At 39.2% G+C, this 9,934-nt stretch overlaps 1 protein-coding gene across 1 annotated transcript; it reads right to left on the minus strand.

The window, feature by feature from the left end:
* Nucleotides 1-4,105: 4,105 nt before the first annotated feature.
* On the minus strand, nucleotides 4,106-4,756 carry LOC149246247 (uncharacterized). The gene has a single exon (XM_089440160.1). The coding sequence runs from the start codon at nucleotides 4,754-4,756 to the stop codon at nucleotides 4,106-4,108; it is 651 nt and encodes a 216-aa protein (XP_089296286.1).
* Between the last annotated feature and the right edge of the window lie 5,178 nt (nucleotides 4,757-9,934).

Below are 9,934 nucleotides of genomic sequence, written 5' to 3' on the forward strand. Positions count from 1 at the left end.
AAAAGAGTAGCTAGACCCATCAATGGTGGTTAATGTGAGGGTGCCATTATCATGCACCTCTTGTATCTCATAAGGCCCTAACCATCTGGTCTGGAGTTTTCTCGAGAAATCCCAGAACCTAGAATCATATAGGAGTGCCCAATCTCCTTCATGGAAGATCTTCTTCTTGATAAGGGCATCATGCCATTTCGCTCTTTGTTGTTGGATCAATGCAGTGTGCTGAAGAGCTGATAGCCAGATTTCATCCAATTCATTGATTTGATGTAGCCTATTAATCTGTGCTTCATTTAAGTCCAAGCCTACCTCCTGAGCTATCCTCAATGTCTGGATTTCAAATTCAATTAGGAAGATAGGTTCTTTGCCAAACACTAGCTGATATGGGGAATATCCCATGGTATTTCTCCATGTCGTGTGGTATGCCCATAGGGCTTCTAGCAATTGGGTAGCCCAGTCATGTCTATGTGATGCAACTGTCTTTGTGAGTATTGCCTTGATTACTTTATTGGTGCTTTCTACTTGGCCATTTGCTTGCGGGTGGTATGGAGTTGTGATTATGTGCATGATATGATGATTCTTTAATGTTGCAGCAATCTTATGGCCTATAAATTATGGCCCTCCATCCGTGATTATTTCTCTAGGCAAGCCATATCGCACAAATAGTTGGAAAAGAAAGTGGATCACTGAGTCCTCTGTTGCCCTTGGTAATGCTTCTGCCTCCACCCATTTAGTCACATATTCTGTTGCGACTAATATGTATGTCTTTTGATTAGATGATGGGTTTATTGGACCAATGAAGTCTAATGCCCATCATTCAAAAGGTTCAATGACTAATTGCGGATGTAGGGGCATCTCATCAGACTGCCCAGGGCGTCCCATTCTTTGGCAACTATCACATGCCTGGATGAACTTCTTGGCATCTTTAAAAATGGTGGGCCAATAATAGCCTGTCTGCAAGACTTTGTGACCAGTCCTGCAGTCTGCAAAATGACCACTGCAAGGCCCATCGTGGCAAGCTTTCAGGATGTTGAAGACTTCATCTTCCCTGACACATCTTCGAATGTGCATATCAGCCCCTGTATGAAATAAATATCCTCTGATCCAGGAGAACTGAGTGCTACGCTGTACTATTTGTTTTCTTTCATTAGGCGTTAGGTGCTTGGGTAATTTTCCCACTGCTAGGTAGTTTGTGACATCTGCGTACCATGGTGTTTTCATGGTGACAATGAATAAGTGTTCATCAGGGAACTGGTCTTCTACTGCTGCCGAGTCGTCTGTCTTTGGCATTCGTGAAAGGAAGTCTGCTACTGGATTTTCTTTTCCTGGTTGATCTTTGATAGTTATGTCGAATTCTTGCAAAAGGATCAACCATCTTGTCACTCTTCCATTTGTAACAGGTTTATTAGCTAGATATTTAATAGCAGAGTGATCAGTATACAAAACCATAGGGTATCCTGTTATATAATGTCTGAATTTATTGATAGCATAGATTACAGCCAAAAATTCTTTTTTAGTCACAGTATAATTTAATTCAGCAGGAGATAGATTTTTGCTGATGTAATATATTGCATATGGCTTTTTATCTTCCTCCTGGCCAAGAACTACTCCAATGGCCGTGTTTGAAGCGTCGAATGAAATCTGGAATGGCAAATCCTAGTTTGGGCCCTGTAACATTGGGGCTGTTGATATAAACCATTTTAAATCTTCAAAAGCGATGTCACATTTGTTAGTCCAAATGAAATCGATATTTCCTGTTAATTCATATAACGGTGCAGCAATTTGAGAAAAATTCTTTATAAATCTTCTATAATAGCCATAAAATCCCAAGAAACTGTGTACCTCAGTTTGTGTGGAAGGGGTAGGTATTAAAAGAATTATCTAAATTTTTGCTGGATCTACCTGGATTCCAGCTGCTGAGATATAGTGACCCAAGATGAGGCCCTCGGTCATCATCATGTGGCATTTTTCATGGCTTAAACAGAGCCTGGTAGCAATGCATCTTTGCAGAACCTTCTATAATGTTTGTAATTCTGGTTCAAGTCACCTCTATAAGGTGTAAAGTCATCCATGTACACCTCGAGCCATTCATTTATCAGATCTGAAAAAACCCTTAGTATAGCCCTCTGGAATGTGGCAGGTGCATTGCACAGACCAAAAGGTAAGACCCTGTAAGAAAATGTCCCCCAAGGGCAGGTAAAGGTAGTCTTATCCTGGTCTTTAGGGGCAATTTGAATTTGATTGTAGCCGCTAAAGCCGTCTAGGAAAGAAAATAATTTTTTCTTGCCAATGTGTCTAAGACATGGTCAATGAACAGAAGGGGAAAATGGTCTTTTTGGGTTGCTTTATTAAGCTCTCTATAGTAAACACATATACGTCACTTTCCATTCTTTTTAGGCACCACTACTAATGGAGAGACCCATTTGCTGTCAGATATAAGGTAGATGAAATTTACATCTAACAATTTTTATAGTTCAGCTTTAAAAATGTCTTTAAGATGAGGGTTTAACCTTCGTTGAGGTTGTCTAATGGGCCTGGCATCTTTCTATGTATAGATGTGGTGCATGCATAATTGGGGATCAATCCCTTTCATGTCTGGGTAATCCCATGTGAAGGCCTCTTTATATTTTCTTAGAATTTGAACAAGCTTCTGCTTCTGGTCAGCAGTCAGGTTTTTGTTAATATTTAAAGTTTTTCTTGGTTCAATTTCTATGGTTTTGCTGTTATAAACAGAAGTTGTTGGTATTGATTGGTCGTTAATATCTTTTAAGGGATCTTCTTCTATTTCGTTATCGAGAGCTGCTTCGATCATGTGACATTTTGGATGGGATACGACATCTGGTTGGTTAATGTAAGTGTTAATGATGTCATCTTCTATTTGATCCTTGAATTCAAGAGCATCTTCTATAGTTAGCGGAGATCTAATGTTTTCAGTTAGATATGATACAGGTTGTTTTCTGGTTTTTATTATTGTTAAACTTGGCTGAGCTGGAGGATATAAGGCTAAATTCTTCACATTGCTTCCTCTTGCTATAGTCATGCTGCCTGTTCGACAGCTTATGTAAGCATCCGCGGTTGCTAGCCAAGGTCTACCTAGAATTAGGGGATGTCCATCGAGCCGGTTTCTAGGATTGATGATCAGAAAGTCTACTGGGTATTCCCAAGAGTCTACAGACACCATTACATCTTGTAATGTGCCTTCTGGTTTGACTACCGATCGGTCAGCCAACTCCAACAAGGTCGTGGTTGGGTCCAAGGATGTAATGCCAAGCTTTTGACAAGTTGTTGTCGTAAGAATATTGATTGCTACTCCTAAATCGACTAATGCATTGGGAAAGGAGCATCCATTTATTTTCACAGTGACTATAGGGTTTCCTGGGTCCTCATATTTTATAGGTGTTTCTCTACCTAATAGTAAATCAGATAAGGTATCAACTACATGGACAGTTGGGGTTGTTTTTATTTTCCTCTTCGGCTTTTTTGTACACAATTCCTTAATAGTTTTTGCATAAATTGGAATGTCTTGAATAGCCTGGAGGAGAGGTATTTTTACACACAAAATTTTTAATTCTCCCAGAAGATCAAAATCAGGATATTCAATTAGGCGGGGTATGATTAATCTTTCTGGGAATGGTGGAGAAGAGGTGATTGTTTGATCGTGAGTTTTTTGTTTAACTATGTTCTCCACTTGTGGTGCTTGTTCTTTTTTTTTCCGAAGAAAAAAGCAAAACTTTTTATTGAGAAACTATAAAAAGTTTACATTCTGTTGAGATCTTGAGCCGATCTAGTGGCTCATTTAGTTGTTGTTTTGTTCTTCATATGACCTGATACTGCTGATAAAAACCATGTAAAGTCTTCCTCCCGGCTGGAGGCTTATAAACAAGCTGAAACATTCATACTCTGGGGTCTCCTTCAGAGAAGGAAAACAACCCCTTACAGGATTTATAAAGAGTCTGAGTTACAAACGAAAAAACTGCATAATAGAAGATTTGTTTACTGTTTATACAGCTCATGAAAAAGATAAAAACAGTGATATGATGTAAGAAGCTGTGAACAAAAAATCAAAATGACCGAGGAACTGCTGACAAAAAAAATATTATATGTGCTGTGATCACTGAGGCGGAGCATAAGGGGGCTGATGTGAAATGGATGAATGCCCCTGTCTGATTTCTTCTACTGTCCAGCTGCCCAAATCTTGTTGTAGACCAGCCTTAGAAAGCTGGTCTGCTTCCTCATTTTTATCCCTGTAAATGTGGCAAAAGGTAACCTTATTAAAAGATGTCTTTAAAAAGGTAATTTCTTCAACAAGAGTCTTCAGAATCTGGTTTTGACAAGATGCATTTCCATTGACCCATTTTATGACATTCAATGAATCCCCGAAGATTTGAATTGTGAAGATATTTCTGTGAAGTAACCAGCATAGGAGAAAGCGCAAAGCAGACAACTCAGCATAGTTATTTGTGCCAGGTCCAAGCCCTACAGATGCTTTTAAAGTATGTTCAGGATTTAAGTGGATGCACAGGCCCGCTCCAGCCTTATTATTTTGGGATGCCCCATCAAAAAAAGCCCAAGGAATGCCCTCCAGAATATTAACAGGCTTTTGATTATTTTTTGGATTTTTGGCTTCAGGGATCGGAATGGCAGAGTATATAGCAGCACAATTGATAGCAATGGCGGAAGTGGGGGTGTCCTTGTCTTGAAACAGACTTTTGTTCCTAGCTAGCCATACTCCCCAAAAGAAAATAAGAGGCAAGTTTCTCATGTTTCCCTCCGGGTAGTTTTGCCACCATTTCCTCCAGGCTTCTTCCAGAGGATCATCACCCCACTGAGCCTTCACCTTGAGCAAAAAAGTTACCTCCTCCCAAATTTTTTTTGAGACTGCACAGGCTGTGAAAAGATGACTGATAGATTCCTCTTCAGACTTACACAAAGGGCATCTCCCAGGCCCGACTAGGAATCTGGCTTGTAAGGTATCTCTGTCCAGACCTTAATTGAAACTCATTGCACTCCCTTAACTCAGTTTTTGGCTCTGGTCCTTCAATAATTTGCACAGATTGAACTGGTTTGTTGTTGGGGTTAGGGTTGGGTTGGGCTGGGAGCTGTGGTCGTAGGTTGGTTTGAGGTTTTTTTTGCAATGTGTAGGGTGCTGGTAGTGTAGGTTGAGGTAGGGGGATTGTTCCTACTGGCTGGTTTGTAGGTCTTTACCAGCTTGACTGCTAGTTCTGGTTTTGTGAAGTGGAGGGTGACCACTGAGATTGATATGCATTATTCTGCCAGAATGGTGGGAAGTAAGAGGAATTTGGCCAATTGTTATTTTGATTTGATTGGTTGGGCCAAGGTGGCATAGAGAATGGTTGTTGTGACCAATTGGAAAAAGGTGGCTAGTTCTACCACATAGCTCCTGGGTATTGTTGCGAATTATATTACGAGGGTTGAAAGAAAGAAGATGGATTAGTAGGCGTACTTGTTTGTCGTGGTTGCCATTGGCGATGCTGATTTAGTAGGTAGACTGGTTCTGTTTCTTCCTCTGCCTCCTTATAGACTGTTTTTAACCCTGGGAGTGATGGGCAGCTTTCTGTGGCATGATCTTTAGTACATATGGCACAGGTTTGCACCATATTCAACGGGCACTCTTTTTGACTATGCTTCTTCCTGCATCTAGGATAGAATATCACCAAGTTTTGTTCTGCTTCAGCCTGCTTTTGCTTGGCTTGCATAATGTCTAATTGCGTTGTCAGAGTTCCCAAAATATCTGTTTTGAAATCCTCTAGTAGGTTGCCAATTTCTGCACGAGTTATACCTCCTCCAGAGTGACGCAGGGCTAGGCCTGCAAAGCCAGGATCTTCAATAGTAACACATATCAACCTGCTTCTCAATTGTTTTTCCTCAAATTAAAAATATCAATCCCTGGTATTTTCACAAACCTTTTCATCTCAACCATTTCATAAGCATCAAATTGTCAAACAATCAATATTCAAATCTGTTTTCACAATCCACATTCCATACCTCATTTATATAATCTCCATTACAATCACCTCTTGATAAGCCGGATAAAATTCTGTTTAAATAATGCCATTGCAAATATTTAAAATATCTTAACAAACGCCTTTGCAAATTCACCCATCGACTCTCCCTGCAACTAAGTCGAAGTTTAACTGTTCCTTCATGCCTTGCGCCTTCAATTTCTGTCAAACAACGTTCCAATTAAACAATGCCAGTTAATGCGTTCAACCCTGCATACAATACTTCATTCGATTTCCATACACGGCAGTCTCACAACTGCACCATTTTCCATGCGGAAGTTTATCTTTCATGTGGTTCAAAACATTCACCATTTGTTTCAGGCTTTCATTAACGCCATCATATATGGAATAATCTCAAATGTAATATTCATCAGCATGCAAATTCAAAACTCGGCCTCAAATCGCCTCTTCACTTGCACTCACGCCATTCAACAATGATATAACACTCATTAGTTCCATAAACAATTTGCTGGATTCAATCAAGAAGTGCGCCTTACTGTTCGCCTTTAATCAGAGTTCAAATATCAATCAACAAAACATAATCTTACTGTGGACGCAGGCATATATATGCATGTTAAATCCAGATTTCAATTGGCAAATAACACAATGTAAATTACCGTGCATATAACAGCTGGTTTCAAGGCGTTGTAATCTCCATGATTTATGAAAGCCTATGCTTGGAATTAAATACACAGTGCCATCATCAGCATGCCTGGTTAATGCACGTCCACTTTATGACTTCCTTTTTAAAGAACCATAAGAATTGTGGACTTACGCACACAATATACATGTGCCTTCATGTTGTATACGCACAACATGTTATCTACGCTATATCAGCTACCTCCAATCCACGCAGATAAAATTCAGATATAATAGAACCGACACAAGTAGAAGCCGCCTTATGGTTATCGGGATCCTCCGCTCTGAACAACGATATATATCCACGGTAACAGCAGTATATAGGTGAAGTTATAGCTCGGCTTTTATTCTAAAACAAAATCTCGTATATATATTTCCCCTCGGTAATCAGTCATACCACAGTCATGTAAATAACGAAGCTTCAATGATTATTAAGATACGCAGACAATAGAGATATCTACCTACGCCATCCCACCATGCTGTTCATGTCTTTGATCTGATATGCCGACAGTTATAAACTCTCGCTACACTGTATAAAGGCGCAGCTCTTCACGCTAACCGCGGGATATATCCAAGCCTTTTCTTCTGTAATTGCCCAACAACGACTGTATGGACGCAGTCCTTACTACGAACCGTCTACACGCCAAAAAACCTGGATTCTATTTTTTTTATAACCAGCGTATCAACAGTTAACAATTACCATTAATTGCGTGTTGAAAAAGACACGAGATCCACCATATAAAAGAATTACAATCTAAACCCTGTCTGCCACAGAGTTGACATATATATCAAAGGAAATTCCATAATTTACCCGCACAGCAACTGCGCATTGAACCCAAAGGTTAATGCGTATTCAATAATCACCCATATAACAAAGGCGCATCGAGAAAATTAGAACCACTGCATAACTGTAACTCAAAGCAGTTTACCACTATACAAGGGCAGCGGATTTCATTATGAACACACATCAGTTCTGCCTTGAATAAGGCTACTCATTAAATCAATAATATATATATACCTCTGAAACATTATTTACATAAAACAAAAGGACACTACTTACAACTTATCTTTGGCCAGATATTCGATACTGATGGCCTTTTACAACTGCCTGAAGGCTCCCAAGGAGAACCTCACACTCACTCCTTCACGCTCTTCTAAAACTTCTTCCTGTTTATACAATTTAAAAATATCATTAAATTAAATGCTCAATCCCTTCAATTCCTCAACAAACCCCTAAATCTCTCAACATCCCTAAAGGATAGATTCTCATCCCTAAAACTCTTGAAACTAAATCTAAATTAGGCTTATAATTAATTCTGAAATATTTCAAGGCTAATTTCTCTCTTGTTGTCCAATTATTTGGAAACATTACAAATCCTCACAAAATCTCATAAATATTTACATAAAATTAACAATTTCTCAAAAACATGAGACCCCTAGGTTTAATAAAAATACAAGGTATTTTCCCAAGCTAATGCTCCTGCATCACAGAGATTTTGTTTTCCCTGGAGGTCATGTCGCGTTTTGTTGGTTTCAATCTCGTATTGCCTCTTGAGGACCTGATACACAATTTAATAATGTCAGCGTACTCTTCTTGATATATATCACCTTTACCCATAATATTTAATGTCTCTATCCATTTTTCTTTCATCCCTTTAATCAGTGTGGTTTTTAGCACATTATCAGGCAAAGGCAAAGTTGCATAGGGGGATCACTGGAGGTTATATTGAAAGCGTTCCACATATTACTCTAACGTTTCACTGGGTCTTGCTACCATTTGGAATATTTCATCTTTCAATTCCCTAGATCTGCAATAGTCCTAATATTTTTTAAGGAAAGTGGTTTTCATTTGATCCCAATCATTTATTGTACCCCCACCTAATCCCATAAACCAACGCAAGGCTGCTCCTTTCAATGTAGAAGGAAACAACTTTAGTTTTTGGGGGTTGGTGGTATAATCATAACCCCGACATAATACATCAAATTCAAATAGAAATTCATCTGGATCCTCTGATGTTAGTCCATAAAAGGTGGGAATATTTTGGAGAGGGATGGCTTTCATGGGTGCATTGACAGCTGTGTCAACAACGGGATACTACAATGTAGAGGTTTGGGGTACTTGTGGGTTGTTGGCCATTTGATCAAATATATGCCAATTCCCTTTCGGGATCTCTAGAGAGTTATTCCTAGGATGGTTATAAGGGGTGGGAATGATCTTGACAACACTCCCTCGGTCTGGGATACTAGGTGTTCCTTGTTGAATTACTACTTGAGGGGATCTTGGTTCCTCTGTTTCCCCTGTTTCTCCTCCTCCTTCACGAATATTACAAGAATTCCCTTCTTGTGAGGAAATTGGGCGTGAATTTTCAATTTCTTGAAAACTCTACTCAGTCCCTACTATTTTGTTGTGGACCTCAGTATAGGCTACAGATGGTGAGCCTGTGGCCTGAAGGGAGACAGTAGGTTGTCTGGAAGCAACGTTTCTGGGACCTACTGATGGCTGAGATTCGGCTTTCTTTAAGATGTCATCTATGAAAGTTGAATGTCCAAGGGTCATCGGTCCCTTAGATCTGTCAGGTTTGGGTAGTGGAATTGGATTGTTTTCAGGTTTTTTCTTCTTAGTCATTAATGTAGACAATTCAAATGTTTATCTCTACCCTAAGTTCCTAACAATTCTGCTAGAAAGCGAGTGGGGGAGCAGGCATTTTATGTGCTCCGTACGCAGGTTCTTACCTTTTGTTTTTAATACCCAATTCTCTCTCAACAGACAAGCAAAAAATACCTATTTAATTTTTCTGTAACTGTGCTGAAAAGCGGGCGGAGGAGCAAGCACTTTACTTACTCGTTACGTAGGTTCTTACCTTCCGTTTTAAATACCCAATTCTTCCTCAACAGCAATCATCAGATGTACATTACTCTTTAGAAATGGCTACACTCCCCCCGACAACAGCGCCAAAATGTTGGTCGATAAAAGGTGCCTTTTAAAACTCCTAATTATCCTCACATTAATTATCAATCCGGGCAAGTCTTCTTATTTCAAGAGTGCACACAATGTGTGGCTTCTATTTTCTCCGAGAGTAATGTTTCTAAATTGTAGTACAGATCTTTTAAATATAAGAGTAAATGGATGCATCTAGTAAATTCCAATTGTAATTAAAGAAAACTCAATCCTTTAATGAAATCAAATCTTACATTCATCAAAGTAACAACAACATCAGTTGAGAGTACAGTAATGATAACTCATCCCTCTTTAATTGATTTAATCTAAATCAAACCCA

The sequence above is a fragment of the Pinus tabuliformis genome, chromosome 7 (genome assembly GCF_031772625.1).
Source record: "Pinus tabuliformis cultivar Carrire ecotype Pingquan chromosome 7, CPIR1, whole genome shotgun sequence".
Classification (NCBI taxonomy): Eukaryota; Viridiplantae; Streptophyta; class Pinopsida; order Pinales; family Pinaceae; genus Pinus; species Pinus tabuliformis.

Excerpts from the sequence above, each read along its gene's own strand:
- LOC149246247 (XM_089440160.1), bottom strand. The coding sequence starts at position 4,756 with ATGAGAAACTTGCCTCTTATTTTCTTTTGGGGAGTATGGCTAGCTAGG.